Here is a 19,413-nt window from a genome sequence, read left to right as displayed (position 1 = left end):
CTATAGTCCTTAAAAAAAGCATGGGTGCTTGCTGGGCTGGGGAGCCGGGATTTAATCCTGGGTCTCCTATATCGAGGGCAGAGCCCTTGACCATTGCGCTGTCCAGCCACTAGATATTTCAGATTTCTAGTCTGATCATCTTTTATTATATTCAATTGTTTTCAATGTTTTTTGATTTGAGTTATAGTAACTCTCCTAGTAGAGTCTGACCTACTGTATACTCTATTGGAGGGGTCTTGATTGTTGGTGTTCATAGCCCCACCCCTTTCTTTATTGTTAAAGTTTATATATTTGGTGCCAGCCGCTTGTATCCTTAATCCCCTGACGACTCTAGTTTGAGAAAGCAGTAAGGAAGGAGACAGGCGGCACTTTTATATTGCCCTATACTGCTGACCCATACTTGCATGCAACTTTCCCGGGGTTCCCATTGCGTGGGCCCCATATGTAAGTTTTGTTTTTATGTTATTTTTTGTGCTGTTTTTACTATAAAAACTCTATATTTAACCACTTGCCGACCGCACACTCATAACGTGCGTCGGCAAAGTGGCAGCTGCAGGACCAGCGACGCAGTACTGCGTCGCCAGCTGCAGCCTAATTAATCAGGAAGCAGCCGCTCGTGCGAGCGGCTGCTTCCTGTCAAATCACGGCGGGGGGCTCCGTGAATAGCCTGCGGGCCGCCGATGGCGGCTCGCAGGCTAGATGTAAACACAAGCGGAAATAATCCGCTTTGTTTACATTTGTACGGCGCTGCTGCGCAGCAGCGCCGTAAGGCAGATCGGCGATCCCCGGCCAATCAGCGGCCGGGGATCGCCGCCATGTGACAGGAGACAGCCTGTCACTGGCTGCACAGGACGGATAGCGTCCTGTGCAGCCCGGCTTACCAAAGGGGGCCAGGTAGGAGAGGGAGGGGGAGCATTTCGCCGCGGAGGGGGGATTTGAGGTGCCCCCCCCGCCAGCCACTCGCAGGCAGCAGAGATCAGACCCCCCCAGCACATCATCCCCATAGGGGGGAAAAAAGGGGGGCAATCTGATCTCCCTGCCTGCACCCTGATCTGTGCTGGGGGCTGCAGAGCCCACCCAGCACAGATCAATCAAACTAGCGCTGGTCCTTAAGGGGGGGTAAAGGGTGGGTCCTCAAGTGGTTAATGGTTTACACCATTCGTTAGATGATTCATTGCTGAATTGGTGGATCCAGGATGGACTGTTGTTTCCCGATGTCCTACCAAACTGTTAATACAACCTTATAATGTTGGTTGTCACCAGCTGGTAATCCTCTTTCCTTTTTTGGGGTATCCATGATTGCAGAGCTGTGACATGACCCCAATATTTATTGTGGTGGAGATTTGCCTGATCTTATTCTTTAAGACTTGTCTTCTGTTTTTGGATTCTGCGCTGATTATATATAATTTAATTTACCTGTTTGTAAACTTTGGACATTGTTCTTCTCTCGGGCGGCCACTTTATTTCCTTGGCGCTGATATACATATGCAAACTAGTCACTACGCTCAGCTTAAAGGGAGTCTGAAGCAGATTTAAAAACAAATCAACAGATACTTACCTAAGGAGATGGAAGGCTCTGGGTCCTATAAAACCTTCCTGTTCTCGTCCCGGTTTTCTTCTTCCCCACGCAGGCTCCCCTATTAGCAGTCCATGACAGTAAGGTCGTGGACAGCTCTCTTCCATGTTGGGTGGACTTCGGCAGTCTTCGGAAGCACTCAGGCTTCCAAAGACGGCCAGCTCCGTACTGCGCAAGCGCCGTCTCTCGCACACTTGCGCGAGTGCAGTGCAGTGTGGGTCCGCCCAGGTCTGCGGGGGGAGTGAGACCTCCAGAACATACCATCCCATTTAATAAGGGTTCTGTATACCAAGTTTTGTTTGTTGAAATCAGTCAAGGCGTTTTCGAATGATGATGGTCCCTACACACACACACGCGCACACACGCGCACACACACACACACACAAAATGTTTATATATACATTGTATTTAAATATGCCAGTTTCTTGTTCATCGGGTGAATCTTTTGGTTCCAGCACATTCTGAGTTACTTAAAAAAGATAAGCTTGCACCCAGACATCAGTAACAACACACGATCTGCACACACATTTAGAGGTGAGCAGTATTAGAGGATACGGATCAGCACAAAATTCTAGGTAATTTACCCTGTAGGTAGCAACCACTACACATATAAAGCAGGGGCATTTAGGTCCCAAAATATGTCTGCTTCCATGAATCTGGAAGTAATGTAGACAATGTAGAGATGCACTCCCCAAAACTTGATCTGCGGATGTGCCACGGCAAACTCAGATACCACCTGAGTATAACAATGTTGAAAGGATCCAGCCGGCACCATCCAGTGTATTTAATTCTCTTTTATTTCATTCAGTCACCGTCATTAATGCGATGTTTCGGAGCAGTGTGCCCCTTTATCAAGCCATGACAGTCTGAAGTGTAATATATAACTGACATCTTATATACAATATCATCATTTCAAATTGACCAATCTCAGGGTTGCAAGATCTAAGGAGCCACTCACATTCCGCCGCATCATTGGCGGACCTGATAGGAAACCTATTCTAAATAAAGCTAACCAATAGACAGCGAGCACTCACCTGCGTTATGTCATCCTCGGTACACACACCCTGAAGTGCAGCCCCCTCCCGACGTCAGTGAGGTGTCACCGCCCATAGGATTTTCTTCCAGTCAGTACTCCAGAGGACTCTACGGACAATCAGTCCAGTCAGGACGAACAAGGAGGGGGGGGCAGACGCAAGCAGCATAAAGGAAAGGTTACGTCAGTGGCCCAAGCAGAGACAAGGCTTACCCACAACTTAGTTGTCAACATTTCATCCTATACACTGTCTGAGTCACAACATAGGTTATTGAACAAAGGACTCTCTTTTGCCCCTACCCACTGGCCTAACCCTTTGAATGTTGACATTGAACTCCAACGTTTCTTTAGACGCCTTAAGCTCAAACATTATTTTGCACAATCTAGATTTGTGGCATCAACTGGTGGTGCCCAACAGGATGATCCGAGTATGCTTAGACTGGGGGATACGACACTTAGACTCCCCAGTCGCTTTAATCCTCCATCTTGTCAGGTCATAGATGTTTTTGCTACCACGGTACAAAAAGAAATAAATAAACTTATGCGACCCAACTATATGGGTCTCAAGATCCGACATAATTTAACATCAGAAGAACGGGGAGCATTGAAAGAACTGTCTGCCAACAACTTTATAACTATAAAACCTGCGGATAAGGGGGGCGCAGTAGTAATAATGGATACCTCAGATTATCTAGAAGAAGCAGCTAGGCAACTCAATGACGAAACCACGTACACCCGTTTATCTTGTGATCCCATTGTAGACATCAAACGTAAAATTGATTCTGTACTTGGTCAAGCAGTTGAGAAATCTATCATTGATGAAAAACTGGCCAAGTTTCTTCAAATGGAATATCCTAAAACTCCACATTTATACTTGTGCCCCAAGATACATAAGAGGCTACTACGCCCACCAGGCCGACCTATTGTGGCCGGCATTGACTCAATACTATCTCCCATTGCTAAGTATTTGGACTTCCTCTTGAGACCATTTGTTGTTGCACAAAAGTCGTATATTAAGGATACATCTATGTTCCTAGAGATTATATCTAGTTTAGACTCCATACCTGAGGACAGCCTATTAGTGACGTTGGATGTGGAGAGCCTCTACACCTCCATCCCTCATGATGGGGGTGTGGAGGCTGTCCGACATGCGTTGTTCATTGCCTCTGATTTTGATGACAGACAGATTAGGTTAATTGTGGATTTGCTTACAATCGTACTTACCTGTAACTATTTTGTTTTTAATGACCAATTTTTTCTGCAGGTACAGGGGATGGCGATGGGGTCCAATATGGCCCCGTCCTACGCAAACATATTCATGAATGATTATGAGGAGACTTTTGTCTATAATAATAGTTTGTTTCAAAAATATGCCAAATGCTGGCTTAGATACATTGATGATGTGTTTTGCGTGTGGGCGGGGCCACGTTGGACCCTAGACCAATTTGTGGGGGAACTCCACGGTCAATGTAAAGCTATCAGACTTACCTCCCACTGTGATATGTGTCAAATTAACTTTTTGGACACTATGGTTATACTCTCTCAAGGTAATCTTAGTACTGATCTGTACGTTAAGCCCACAGATAAAAACGCTATCTTATCATATGATAGCTTCCATCCTAAAAATACTATCAATTCCATACCTAAATCCCAGTTTCAGAGGGTTTGTCGCATAGTGGGGGATGGGGATAAAAGGGAATTAAGATTTAATGAGATGACACAAAAATTTCTGGATAGACACTACCCTGCTGACTTGGTGGCAGAGGCGCGCAGCTCAGCAACGCGTACTAACCGAGGGTTGAGGAATAGGACCAGCAACCGCATACCTTTTGTCACACAATTCAATGTATATAGCAATAATATTGCCAATATTATAAAAAAGCACTGGCCTGCTCTTGCTCGATCCTTTCCTCATATCCCCGAGTTCCATCAACCTCCACTTTTTTCTTACAAACGGGCCCCTACACTTAGGGACAAGTTAACTCATGCTGAAATGAGGACTTTGGTACGGCCCCCTGAGGGACATCGCAAAGGTATGTACCCTTGCTTGAGCTGTGTGCACTGCAGCTCTGTCATTAGGAGTGATGTCTTTACCCATCCCAGATCAGGTAGGAGGTTCAACATAAGGGGTATCTACAATTGTAATTCTAAATATGTTATTTATATCCTAAAATGCCCATGTGGCCTACTGTATGTGGGAGAGACAACTCAGAAGTTCAAAATTAGGATGTCAGCACATAAACATGCGATCCGTGAGCGCCTCATTGAGCAACCAGTCGCCTGTCATTTTGTTAACAACAATCATAATGTTAGTCAATTACGCTGTCAGATTATTGACAGCGTTCCGTTATTAAGACGTGGTGGAGATAGACAAAAGCGGCTGTTGCTACGTGAGGCCTTCTGGATACGCACACTTGACACAATTGAACCACATGGCCTAAATAGAGAATATGACCTTTCACCGTTTATGTGAACCATGATTTTCATTATTTTATGGCCTTATATATGTCATCATGTGTATATATACATTTTACAGCAATGATTTCTGTTTATGTTTCTCCTACAGATATCATAAGGTACATTGTGGACTATATCATAATACTTGTTGTGGTTTTGGCTGTTAGCATTGTGTCACCATGACTACACACACCGCCAGCCCCTAACATTCCATCATCATAGCAATACGGCTTTCCTTTTGACTATGCAGGGAGACGGAAGGCCATCTGATTGGTGGCTCTCACCCACGTGATCAGATGGCGTAGGCAGTGTTTACACCTTGCCGTTAAGGAGGCGCATGGAGTTGTTTATGCGCCTCCTCTCCGTCTCCCTGGCGACGTTATGACGTTGCACTTCCGCCCCGTTCTGTCGGCGTTCCCCATCAGGTCCGCGCTACCTATGGGCGGTGACACCTCACTGATGTCGGGAGTCAAAAAGCCTCATAGCATGCGGTATCATAGTCACAGCCATTGAATGATATCACATCACTGATTTATGCACTGTTTGCTAGCTATAGGTTGTTTGATCATATTGTATCTGTTTGCTGGTTTGCATCATATTGATGGTATTACATGCACTATATGTTCACACTTTATCCTCCAGGTCCTTTTTTTCACCACTTTAGGCCCAAATACTGAACCCGGGTTCTATTACTTGGGGTAGCTCTGTTAGAGCACCCCATAGTATGTTGTACTGACACTACTATATATTTATATGATGGTGCGCTTATTATTAACTTGATTGAACCATGGTATTTTGATACTTGCATTACAGGCAGCATGATCTGTTTTAATTGTTTTGAATTGTTCTATAGTGATTGAATATTGAATATAATAAATTGTTATCCTTTTGAATACTATTTACTTGTGTGGTGCTGTGTTTTAAGGACTTGATCCTCTTCCTTTATGCATTGATATACAGTCCTAACACACACAATAGATAGTGTGCAGAGGCACCATTTGTATCTATAACGCAGGTGAGTGCTCGCTGTCTATTGGTTAGCTTTATTTAGAATAGGTTTCCTATCAGGTCCGCCAATGATGCGGCGGAATGTGAGTGGCTCCTTAGATCTTGGAACCCTGAGATTGGTCAATTTGAATTGATGATATTGTATATAAGATGTCAGTTATATATTACACTTCAGACTGTCATGGCTTGATAAAGGGGCACACTGCTCCGAAACGTCGCATTAATGACGGTGACTGAATGAAATAAAAGAGCATTAAATACACTGGATGGTGCCGGCTGGATCCTTTCATCATGAATCAGGAAGTAAAAACAGTGCAGATTTATTTTAGGATTTGTACCAGCTGTAACAAAGAAATGTTCTTTGATTAAAGGTTATTATGCTGTTGTGTATCTTTTAGAGCAGAGAGGAGTTCTGAGTTCAGGTCTACTTTAAGGCCAGTTTTACACCTGAGGGAAGCGATGCGCTGCCCCATTGCATCATCCCCCTCATGCCCTGCACCGATCATCGCCCCTCGCCCAGTGATTTACTCCCTGCTGGACTGGAAGTGACTCACTAGGATTCCCAGCTTCCCCAATGTATTTCCATAGTTCCATGCATGCACGCCACACCGCCGCCACCAACTCATTTTAAAATGTCTGTGCCGTGCATTGGCTTCAATGCAATCTGCTGCTGTGTCAATGCAGAAGTCGCAGGGTAATGCACTGTTGACTTTGACGCGGATCGGTGGTGAATCGGAACGTTTTGGGAGTCGGGATCCATACACTTTCTTTGCTGTTGCATTACCCTGGGTGCTGAAAGGGTAACACAATGCAAAAAAGTGTAAAAGGGGCTTCAAGAGGATTTGTAATGACATGTAGTGATATGCAATCAATTATTCAGGATACCCACTTTTACAATAAGTTTCCTGGTTTCAGCATCAAACACTTTCTATAGGTTTATCTTGCTGTATATATTGGTATTAAGCCCTACTGTCCCAGTGATGTCCAGCTTAGGCTGATTAGCCATGTTCTCCATGGTTCCATGTTTAAGGACAGGGCAAACATGAACTCTACGTAAATTTTGCATTAAACACGAATGATGAGCAGGGCTGGTTCTGGACTTTTTGCTGCCTGAGGCAAACCTCTGAGGATGCCCCCCCCCCCCCCACCTGCACCCGATGCCTCCCTTCCCCCACGACTCACCAATCATCCTGGTGCTAGCGGGGGGCAGCAGCTCTTCATCACTGCAGACCAGTAGTAGCGGCAGGCTGACACTTCCCTATAGGTCAGAGATAGGCAGGCTGTGGCAGCCGGCAAGGTGGGCAGGGGCTAGGGGATGTCATGTCTAGGTGGCTGTGATGTCCAGACGGGCGTCAGTAAGGTGGGCGGCAGGCCAGGCGCGCTCTTCACTTCCTGTTTCTGCCTGGCACCGCCCCTACACTGACGACCCTGATGATGAGCGTATGCTGCAAACTGGCCATCATCGCAAATCCATCACTACTGGCAAAGTGCTGTGGAACATGTCAGAGCTATACAAATGCTTAATAACAATTGCTTCAAGCTCATTTATACTCTTCAATAGGCTCGCCTTGCTTTTGTACTAACCTTTGGTCTTCTTCAGTTCAGTCACTAGGCACTGAGCCTCCTCCTGAATTTGGTCCTCCAGTCTCTTTTTCCCCATACCAAAATCTCGCATAACGGTTAGGGAAAATCGGCGAAGCTCCCTCCACCTGTCCACATCCGAAGTAAAGACAACTCCTATATTTTAAAATCATAAGTACAAAGTGTACACAAATCATTTTCATTCACTATTTTGATTCATTTCATTTTTAAATGAAAAAATGGAAGAAATGTAAGTGTTATGTTTACAGCAATAAAGATGCAGAAATACATAGGCCTTTATTCGTGAAGCTTCGCTGCTATAGCTGCACAAGCTCCATGACAGCAGTGCAACCTAAATCCAGGGCTGCACATTACGCTGGTCGTGCAACGCTGAGTGCCTTCCTTAGTTGTGTGTACTGCTTATAGAGCAACGCGGGCTTCTTTAAATGCCGGCCTCTGCTGTGAACTATCACAACCACGATACTTCACTAGCGTGGCCGCTGCTATGTTAGTTAACAGTTACTTCACACTAACTATGTTAATTACATAGTAGCTTCACAGCAGCACCCCTCATTTAAAGAAGCACACGTTTCTATATAAGCAACAAATGTAAATAAGGAAGGCACTCCATGCTGCACGACCACGCATAGGGTGCAGCCTTGGATTTAGATTGCGCTGCTGTCATGGAGCTCGTGCTGTTATAGGCTAGCTGCACAGCTTCATGAATCAAGGCCATTGAGGCTAAGTTCACAGTAGTCAGTTGCATAACGCACGCGTTCTGATGAGTGTGGACTGCAATGGAGATTAGACATAGACTTTAATGCAAAGCCTGCATGCAGCTACTTAGAATAACATGATCAGTTACAATGCAGTAATGTAAACAGGCCCATAGAATTAATTGTATGGGTAGTGAGTTGACATGCAGAAATATTCTGGTACACAACTGAGCACTGTGAAGCTGGATTTACATGTAAGGGTTGTGTTGAGTTGCGTCAAGTTGCATCCCATTGAAAAAAGCAAGCTGCGATGCAACTCGAAGCAACTCGACTCAACTCAACGCAATGCATCTAGTATAAATCCAGCCTCAACAGGGCCTAACACAGCTAAGCTTCTTTAATGCAAAGCCTGCATGCAGGGAGTTAGAATTACTCTGCAACACAATTGAGTACTGTGAATTAGCTCTGAGGCTACCTTCAGGCCCGAAACCCACTAGGAGCGATTTCTGATCACTTGTGATTTGAAAAGCTCTTGCTAATGCAATGCTATGGGGGATTTTTTTAAAATCACATAGCTCAAGTGGGATCACACCCACAGCATTACATTAGCAAGAGCAAATCGCTCAGAAAATCGCTCCTAGTGGGTTTCTGGCCTCACAGTGGTCAGGTGCATAAGTCACACAATATATTGAGTTATAATGAGTGTGAACTGCAATGTAGACTGGACCTAGACTTTATTGCAAAGCCTGCATGCAGTGATGTGATCAGTTACAAAACAGCACTGTGATCAGTCTCACAGAATTGTATGGGTAGTGAGTTGGCATGCAGAAATATTTTGCAACAAAGAGACTCTGAAGCCTCATAAAATGTCACTTTTTATTTAACAATTCCCTTCTACACTATCACACCAGCTAAAACGCTGCATCCCAGCGGCAGATTGCTGTATCTATACCCCCCAAATACCAGGGCAAAAATCCACGACTTTCAAAGTTGTGAATTTTGCTGCCCGGGGAGGCAGAGCTAATCGCTGTAGCTCTGCCTCCATTAATGTTACTCCCCACTGATCGCTGCCTCTCCCCCGCCCCTCTCAGTGAAAGGAGACTGAGAGGGGCGGGGCGATCAGTAGACACGAGTAGAGGCAGAGCTACAGTGCTAAGCTCTGCCTCTACAAGGAAGCGCTCCCCCAGTATTGCCCAGGGGATTTGGGGGGTTTAGATACAGCAATCTGCTGTGGGAATGCCACCTTTTAGCTGGGGTGATAGTGTAGAAGGGAATTGTTAAATAAAAAGTGACATTTTTTATGAGGCTTCAGACTCTCTTTAACACTTGAGGACCACAGTGGTAAACCCCCCTAAAGACCAGGCACATTTTCTCTAAAATGGCCACTGCAGCTTTAAGGCCAAGCTGCAGGGCCGTACAACACAGCACATGAGTGATTTCCCCCCCCCCCCTTTTCGCCCCACCAACAGAGCTCTCTGTCGGTGGGGTCTGATCGCCCCCAAGTTGTTTATTTTTTTTTTAATATTTATGTTTGTTTTTTTTTACTGTTTTTGACTGTTTTTTTATTTATTTATTTTTCAATCCCCTCCCTCCACCCCAGCCAGCCAATCACGTCGATCGGCTGTCATAGGCTTCTGCGTATGAGAGCTGATCGCTCTCTTCTTACCTAGGAGGACAGCCGTGTCCCCGGTACAGCGCTGCTGCTGCTCGCAGCGCTGTACTAACAGTAGTCTAACAGTCTCCTGTGCAGCAATAGCCGCTTGGAGACTGAAGGCAGGGTGGGGCGGAGCTCCGGTTCCCGAGCTGGAGATGCGCGATCTCCTGAAAAATGCAGCCCCAGGACTTGACGCCAATCGGTGTTAGGCGGTCCTGGGGCTGCCACCGCGGCCACGCCCATGGGCGTAGAGCGGTCTCCGGGTAGTTAAATGCATTAGGCTAGGAATACACTACATTTTTCTGGTTAATGAAAGGCTATGAGCCACATGTAAAGACACATATTTGTGCGTTTTACAGTGTGCGTATTTGCCAAATACCAGATCCAGTATTTGCTGAATACCAGATCAGAATGGGACGAAGTGAAAAAACTATTCTTCAAGTTGGCAGAAATGCCAAACGTAATGGGTGCTAATGGGTGCTATAGACTGTAGTCATGTGCCATTAATTCCACCAAGAGGCAAAGAGGCAGTGTACAGAAACTGTAAGCATTTTCACTCCAGTAATCTGGAAAATAGTTTTTTCACCTTGTCCCATTCTGATCTGGTACTCGACAAATGAATATATTTTGGTGCTAGAGTATATATAACACCCAGTACAAGAATATGTGAGAATGTTGCTTGAGACATTCCAACTACCTCCCCCGTAAAAGCCTGATATGACTCCCTGACCTACACAGAGGAGTTCTCTGCCCTGGAAGTGTTTTTTTGATAAAACTTGTTGTAAACCTTGTAGCTAGCACTTCACTAGCTACCACTGTCCCCCAAGTCCCTCCGCTCTTCTCCGATCCCCCCGATCGCCGACGTAATACGTAACCCCCCCCCGGATCCCGCGATGGCGCAGCCTCTCCAATCAGCTCCAGGCTTCGCTATGGGGAGGATCGGGATTGCGCATGATGTCATGACGTCGATGGCGTCAGACATCATGTCCGATCATCGCCATAAGGAGGACTGAAGCTCATTGGGGAGGCTGCGGCTCTTGCAGGATCGCAGCTAGGCAACATATAGCGGCGGCGATCGGGGGGATCAGAAGGGTACAGGGGAATTGGGGGATAATGGTAGCTAGCCTAGTGCTAGCTACAAGGTTTACAAAAACTTTAATGAAAAAAATCGCTCCCACGGTAGCAGCCTCAGAAACTGCGTAGCGCCAGGAGGGTTAACCTAAGAGAAGAAGCACACCCAAAACTTTTGTCAAACCAGGTATTGCAGCACTCCTTTGATAGGTACTTTCAAGTTTATCGACAAATTCTTGGTACAAACTTAAAATCATCTCTCTTGAAAGACCAAATTTATGAATTATTTCAGTTTCAGAGTACTCATCTAGAAGCATACAGGGTCTAAATATACACATTGAAATCAGCCTGACCCTATTTCTATCTCTCCTATGCCTTTCTATATCCCTCAACTCATACATAAGTAGCTCAAAAGACCCCATTTTCAATTTCACTCTCTCCTGACAAGAACAACAAGAGAATGCAGGAGATATTCTATTCAGTAATCAACCCTAAACCACGCCCACCTTTTACTTCATGAATGCAAACTTCACACTGTTTACCATCACCTTATCAAACTGTTACCGAATGTTCATCAAACGTTTGATAAAATGGTTGATAACAGGGGTGCTCGGATACCATTTTTCACTATCTGGTACTATTTCGGATCCAGATACCCAGATATCCGGTCCGGGACGGATATCTGAGTTAAACAATTTCCAATCCGGATCGGATATCCGACCCCAGTATCCGGCATATCCAGCCGGATTCGGATATCTGGATAGAAAAAAATGGAAGTGCCCTTTAAATTGCTTTAAAAACGTTTATTAGGGTATATGAGGCATGTAGCATCATTATTTTGCAAAGGGGAACACTAATTGATGATGTGGGGACTTAAAATCCCCCCCCCCCCAAAAAAAAAAAAAATGGCTGTCAATTAAAATCAGGCCTAGGTTCCAGACAGCGGTCGTGCAGCCCACATTGGGCTTGATTCACAAAGCGGTGCTCACTGTTAGCACGCCTGTGAAAACCCCCTTAGCACGTCTAAACGAGTTTTTGCGCGTAAAACTTTATGCGTGCAAAACTTTATGCGCGTAAAACTTTACGCGCGAATTGCCCATTAAAGCCCATGGAACTTAGCGCGCATAAGACTTTGCGCACGTAAAACTTTGCGTGCGCAAAGTTGGCGCGCGATCTGATTGAGAAATTCGGTGCTAACCTTTTTAGCACCCCGGTTAGCACGTCTAAAGACTTTGGATGTGCTAAGTAGGTTAGCACCGCTTTGTGAATCAAGCCCATTGTGTCCAAAGTCCAAAGTGCCACGTGCAAAGTGCCAAGTGCAAACATGTGCAAAGTGCCACGTGCAAACACGTGCAAAGTGCAAACACATGCAAAGTGCCATGTGCAAAGTGCAAAGTCGCACGTGTCACTTTGCACTTTGCACGTGTTTGCACGTGTCACTTTGCACGTGTTTGGACGTGGCACGTGCACTTTGCACTTTGCACGTGTCACTTTGCACTTTGCACTTGTTTGCACGTGGCACTTTGCACTTTGCACGTGTTTGCACGTGGCAGGCAGAAGCTGGCCTCGTGTGTGCACAGCACACACACAGATACATAGCAGCTGCAGCAGCACTGCAGCACACACTCTAAATGTCACACTATGACATCAATCAAGCTATTTAACAATTTAACTATAGTGTAGTGATAGTGAATGGGTTAATCACTGAATAGCTTATCACTGTGTACACTGTGCCCAGCAGCACTGCAGCACACACTCTAACTGTCACACTATGAGACATCAATCAAGCTAATTAACGATTTAACTATAGAGTAGTGATAGTAGTGAAGGGGTTAATCAATGAACAGCTATAGGTTTATAACTGTGTACAGCCCTTTGTAGGCCACCAGCACTTGAGCATGTCTCTCAGTGTGCATTCAGCAAGCCAGGACGATCTGTCTCATCATGGCAGCCCTCCTTATATACAGGAGGGCTGGCCAGTGTTCTTTTTTGTGATCGAGTGCCAGGGCTTAGGCTGGTAGGCCTCTGATAGGCTCAATGAGGTCAGGTGGTGCTGGCCAGGGTTTCCCTCTGTGATTGGTTGCTAGGGCTTCTGCTGGGAGCCCTCTGATTGGCTCCAGGACGTCATCACGGTAGTTACAATATTTCAGATCTGGATATCCGCAGATATCCGGGTTATGCGCCCAACTATCCGCAGATAGCTATCCAGATTTGGGCCCAGCTCGATATCCGGAATCCGGATGAGCACCCCTGTTGATAACCATTCGTTAACTTTCATGAATACAAACTTAAGCCCAATGAGTTTGTTAATTTACCAAACATTTGATAAAATGTTTGAAAACACTTCATGAATTGAGGCCATAAGTCACTACCAGGTGACACATGCATCGTCTAATCTCAGGATCCATAACATGATTGCTGCTGATATAATCTAACCTCGTTTGCTTGTACCTAGCTGGATTTTATGCTATTTAGGGTCTATGGACTCATTCACCATGGTTGGATGTGTCATATGCCCAGCTATCTACATTTGTTGTCACTGCAATTTAAAAAAAAAATCTGAATAAAATGACAAGTTTCCTCGGATTTATTGTCTATAGTGTGCTGGTCAATGCGATACAATGGCCTCAATTCACTAAGATCATGCTGGAGATAATAAGGCAAGAGAAAACGTATACTTAGCGTTATCTTATCTCTTCATTCCTTAAGTTACCTCCTCTGCAGTTAATTTACCTCCTCTGTAGTTAAGTTACCTCCTCTGTAGTTATTTTCACACGCAGTTAATTAACAACCTGTCTTTAACTCTGGAGTTATTTTAAGGATTGAAGAGTTAATTTAAAGACAGAAGAGTTAACTTTAGGTTTGCCTGAGGAAAAATGTTTCCTGAGTACTACATGCCTCGTCACCATGGTGATAACTAGAGAAACGTTATTAAAGACAAGAGATAAGCTTAGTGAATTGAGGCCATTATGTATTGATGTATATTGTATACTATATTGTATACTATTGATGTATATGTATACTTTGTGCCTCTGAGGAAGCGGCCGTGAGCCGTGAAACACGTGTCAGGCAACCTTTTGTGCGATTTGGGAATCCGAATATAACCCGCATGTCTGTCTTGCATATGGAAGAAAATTCATACTGAGAGAGCAGGATCGTCCACCAGACAACCTAGGCGGGTGCCTAGGGCCTAGCGGGGTGCCAAGGGGCCCTCCTGCCACCTTCTCTGACCTCTCTCCACTTCAACTTGCTGAAAATCCACGAGGGGGCCCCAAATCTACTATCTTGCCTAAGGCCCCATTACATTTTAACCACATAACGACCAGCTAACGCCGATAGGCGGCGGCTGGTCGTTTGTGGGTTTCCATGGAAACGGCCGTTCCATGTCAGTTCACGGAGGATGTCTCAGTGAACAGTCTGCCAGCCTCCGATCGCAGCCTGCCAGCCTCCGATCGCGGCTCGCAGGCTAAATGTAAACAGGCAGGGAAGAAATCCCCTGTGTTTACAGCCATAAGGCCGTAAAGGAGATTGGTGATCCCCGGCCTCTTATTGGCCGGGGATCGCCGGCATCTGATAGGCTGAAGCCTATCAGAGGCGGCGCGGGACGGATCGCCATCCTGTGCTGCCCATAGGAAGCAGAGGAAGGAGGGAAGGACAGGGAGGCTGGGAACCACTCGGCCACACAGAGCGGCGGCGATCAGACCCCCCCAGCAGGACATCCCCCTAGTGGGGAAAAAAGGGAGGGAAGTCTGTTTGCCCTGCTGCAAACACGATCTGTGCTGCGGGCTGGAGAGCCCACGCAGCACAGATCACAGAAACCAACCCCGGTCCTTAAGTCCATCTCTGGTTTAATTCTACCCTTTTTACCTACCTTTTAGTACATTTTTAATAGCTACATAGGAGCTGAAAAGTTATTTTGTAGGTAAAATAAAAGTAAAATTATCTCCAGAGAGTAAAGACATAATTTCACGGATTACTCACCGTAATTTTTGTAGAAGGCATCAAGAGTGAAAAAATCGCCTCGAGCTAAGAAGTCTTCAGCTTGATCCACATAGACTTCCTTGATGGCCTTGTATCCTGTGACCACCACAATTGGACGAGACCCCATATAGACGGTAAACACGTCACCATATTTTTCTCTGAGCTGAATCGAGATGGAACACATTGTCAGATCAGATCAGTGGAGGGTTAGATTGCCAAATACCAAATCTTAGCTAAAGGTCTAAAGAACACAGCAACACTGGGCTTGATTTAAAGCGGACCCAAACCAAACATTTTTTTAATTAAAAATATTTAGTTGCACCACTCTGACACATACAAAGATAAATAAACACTCCTTCAAGCCTATGAGCATTTCAGTGCATGCTTTTCATTCTCCTCTTTTCATAGCTAGGGTTATACTGGGGGCAGCCATTAGCAATTCCTCCATTGCCAGACACCATCTACTCCACCAGTTTGCCAGAAAAATCCCGGCAATTTGAAAGGAGGGGAGGGGTTCCTCCAATAAATTTAAAATATTTTATATTTGTCATCGTGCAGCTGAAAAAAAGGCTGCTATTTATTATTATAATTTAGAAAATAGATTTTATTTCTGAAATCTTGTATTTTTAATTTGGGTCCACTTTAATAAGGGATAGTTCATCACCAGTTGACTTGCAGAATAATTCTGCATGTCAGCTCACTGCCCATACAATTCTATGGGCCTGTTCACAGTACTGAGTTGTAACTGATTACATGATTCTTCTAACCCGCTAATGGCAGGCTGTGAATTAACACATTGCACTTCACACACATTTTAACACATCTGTTATGCAACTGACCACTGTGAATGCAGCTACTAGTTCCATTCAAACTGAATCAGTTGCTGTCAGTTCTAACGGAATGAACAACTGTTAGCAAGGTAATGTCCATGTCTCCCTATGGCTCAGTTCACATAATGGCTATCATTCATAAAGCGTTCCCGCATGCGGAAATGCTAAAAACAGCCGACTTTACAGAGCACTGAGCAAAATGTGTATTCATAAAGGCTGTTTCCGCATGCGAATCGGACTTTCCCGAGCAGAGCGATAAATTACCGCATTGTGCAGTGATTCTATGCGGAAATGTAACAAAATGTAAATTCATAAAAGTTAACGACCAGAAAGAAGCAAAAAGGTTGGCACTACAGCGGTATCACATGCACTACTCAACTTCAAAGACATGCAGTATGCACAGGAGGACTACAAGTACACAAGTACACATCTTCTCTGGAACCTCTTCAGTGTGCTCAAGCAGAGAAATCAAGCAGCAAGCAATGAAGAAAGCAGGAAAGCTGGCACTGCTGCGAATGTTCAGTTTATTCATAAAGTGCAAACGTGCAACATCTTTCAAAATTGCATTAAGTAAAGCACATACCCTTGTGAGAGGAGGCGTGAGTGGTGGCGGGTGCTGGGCACAGGATGCCTAACGGCCATTTCGCGCTAAACATCGCTTCTACGGAGGCAGCTTCAAAAAAACTGACGCAAGCAGTATGCGGACGGGGATTACCGCTCCCCTGGATGTAGCGATAAGCATGCAGAGTACATGTAAGTGAATGGGACAGACCTCCCAAGCAGCAGCAGAGATAACACCGCACGGAGCTACTCGGCCAGCTTCTCCTGTTTCCCCATGCCTACCGACAGCCTACCGCTAGCCTACAGTGGGATATCTCCGCACTCCTATCGCAACTAGAATCATTTTTATGAATGACCACCCAGAAGGCTGAAATACCGACAGCGGTATTTCCCCGCACGGATTTATTTTACCAACAGCACTTTTATGAATGATAGCCAATGTGTTTTAACTGGAGCTGTTTCACAATCAGTGGCCTAGCTAGAGATCATGGGGCCCCATAGCAAACAAATCTGCCACATGATTGCATGTATTTTCTGGTCAAATCTGCCACATGATTCCAGATATTTTCTGGTCAAATCTGCTACATGATTGCATGTATTTACTGGGCAAATTTGCTCACATTACGTGTATTTTCTTGAGAAAACCTGCACAATTATGTGAATTTTCTGGGGAAAGGGTCACCAAAACATGGGCCCACTGTCTTTGCGTTGCACTTTTAAAGGCAACCCAAGGTGAGAATAATATTGAGGCTGCCATATTTATCTCCTTTTAAGCAATACCAGTTGCCTGGCTGCCGTGCTGGTCCTCTGCCTCTAATTCTTTCAACCATAGACCCTGAACAAGCATGCAGCAGGTCAGGGGTTTCTAACAATATTGTCAGAACTGACAAGATTAGCTACATGCTTGTTTCTGGTGTAATTCAGTTCACTACTGCAGCCAAATAGATCACCAGGGCTGCCAGGCAACTATTATTGTTTAAAAGGAAATAAATATGGCAGCCTCCATATCACTCTCACCCCGGGTTCACTTTAAATTACAGTTAGCTCCGCCCTCATCCATTCATGGCCACACCCATTTTTGCCTCGCGTGCCGCGGGTCATCAGCTACCCCAGAAATTGGTCCAGCACCTGCATAGTACCATCCCCCCCCCAAAAAAAAAAATCCTGGAGCCGACACTGCCTACCCCTGCTCTAAATTCATCTCTCTCTACTACAGGGTCTCTTTAAACTATAACTTCTAGGTAGATGGACCTTAGATATGGCTGCATTGGTCAAGACCAGACCAGTGTGTTGAGCAGCTCAGGATCTAATGCATGGCTGTTAATATTGTGGCCATACTTGAGGTTCTCCGTTTCTAGCAAATTGACCACCACTAACCCAAAATCCCAGACAGTCTCATAATGTGGCAACTGAAAGTTAACATACTTTTAGCAGCGACGTCGTCATGTTTCCTCCTCCTAGCTGTAGAATGTTTCCGATCACTGGCAGTGGGGTAGGTCCTGGTGGAAGCTTCCCATTTCTCCAGAATAGTTTAAAGCTTAGGAAACAGAGAAGACCACAGAATATGAGTGTAAGGAGAAGAGTGACATCCTCGGAGTAATGCATGATGCTGAATGCCGGATTTGTGGTGAATCTTCTGTAAATGGGCAATGCAGTTCCTTTTATATTTGGAGAAGCTGGAGCCTAGTTGGCATGATGATCAACATTTCCTTGAAATTAACACCTGAGTTCTTCTAAGAAAATCTGGAACCACCCAATGCCTTAATGAGTACATAAATACCAGAATTAAGGTCATTTGTGGGAGTCTGTAGTTAAAGGAATTTGTTGACTGTACAAGAAATGGGAACGTGATATAATGCAATTGCACTGCTTTGTGGTTTATTCTGAGGTTGTTTTCATTTCATGTGTATAGAAGCTGAACCAAGGATTAATTGGGTGGGGCAGAGACTCAACTGTTCTAAAACCAATCTACAATATTAAACATGCAAAACTATGATTACACAACTGGAGACAGCTAAGCTGCAGGAGTTAAGCCAGGCACACACTTTAGATTATGATTGGTCTATCACTGAGCAATGTAGTATGAGAGTTTACCTACACAATCCGTGTTGAATATCTGTTGACCCTCATACTACACTGAGCAAAAACGTAAATGCAACACTTTTGGCTTTGTTCCCATATTGCATGAGCTGAACGCAAAACTCTGAAACATTTTCGACACACGCAGAAAGACCCATTACACTCAAATATTGTTCACAAATCTGTCTAAGTTTGTGTTAAGGTAGGTACACATTAGGCAGAATCGCATATGCGTTTTCCACTATGTGCTATAGAAAATGCATATGTGATTCTGCCTAGTGTGTTCCTACCTTCAGTGAGTACCTCTCCTTTGCCGAGATAATCCATCCCACCTCACTGGTGTGGCATATCAAGGTGCTGATTAGACAGCATGAATATTGCACAGGTGTGCCTTAGACTGGCCGCAATAAAAGGCTATTCTGAAATGTGCAGTTTGATCACACAGCACAATGCTGCAGATGTTGCAATGTTTGAGGGAGCAAGTAATTGGCATGCTGAGTGCAGAAATGTCTACTAGAGCTGTTGCCCATGAAATCAATGGTAATTTCTCTACCATAAGCTGTCTCCAAAGGCGTTTCAGAGAATTTGGCAGTACATGCAACCAGCATCACAACTGCACACCTGACACCACATGTAACCACACCAGCCCTGGACCTCCATATCCAGCATGTTCACCTCCATGATCATCTGAGACCAGCCACCAGGACTGCTGCAGCAACAATCGGTTTGCAAAACCAAAGAATTTCTGCACAAACTGTCGAAACCGTCTCAGGGAAGCTCATCTGCATGCTCGTTGTCCTCATCAGGGTCTGGACCTGACTGCTGTTTGTTGTCATACCGACTTGAGTGGGCAAATTCTCACGGAT

General features: G+C 45.0%; 1 protein-coding gene across 1 annotated transcript in view; it reads right to left on the bottom strand.

Annotated features, from left to right (window-relative positions):
* LOC137528911 (cytochrome P450 2B4-like) overlaps window positions 1-18,221 on the bottom strand; it is a 51,631-nt gene extending 33,410 nt beyond the window's left edge. Inside the window, exons 1-3 of the mRNA XM_068250675.1 lie at window positions 17,894-18,221; window positions 15,078-15,240; window positions 7,659-7,811 (exon numbers count right to left, since the gene is read on the bottom strand). Of these exons, the coding sequence (XP_068106776.1) occupies window positions 7,659-7,811; window positions 15,078-15,240; window positions 17,894-18,073 (496 nt within the window). The 5' untranslated portion in view covers window positions 18,074-18,221. The remainder of the gene's footprint in view (window positions 1-7,658; window positions 7,812-15,077; window positions 15,241-17,893) is intronic.
* Window positions 18,222-19,413: the final 1,192 nt, after the last annotated feature.

This window comes from Hyperolius riggenbachi, chromosome 8 (assembly GCF_040937935.1).
Source record: "Hyperolius riggenbachi isolate aHypRig1 chromosome 8, aHypRig1.pri, whole genome shotgun sequence".
Taxonomy (NCBI): Eukaryota; Metazoa; Chordata; class Amphibia; order Anura; family Hyperoliidae; genus Hyperolius; species Hyperolius riggenbachi.
This window is presented reverse-complemented; position numbering and strand designations above follow the sequence as displayed.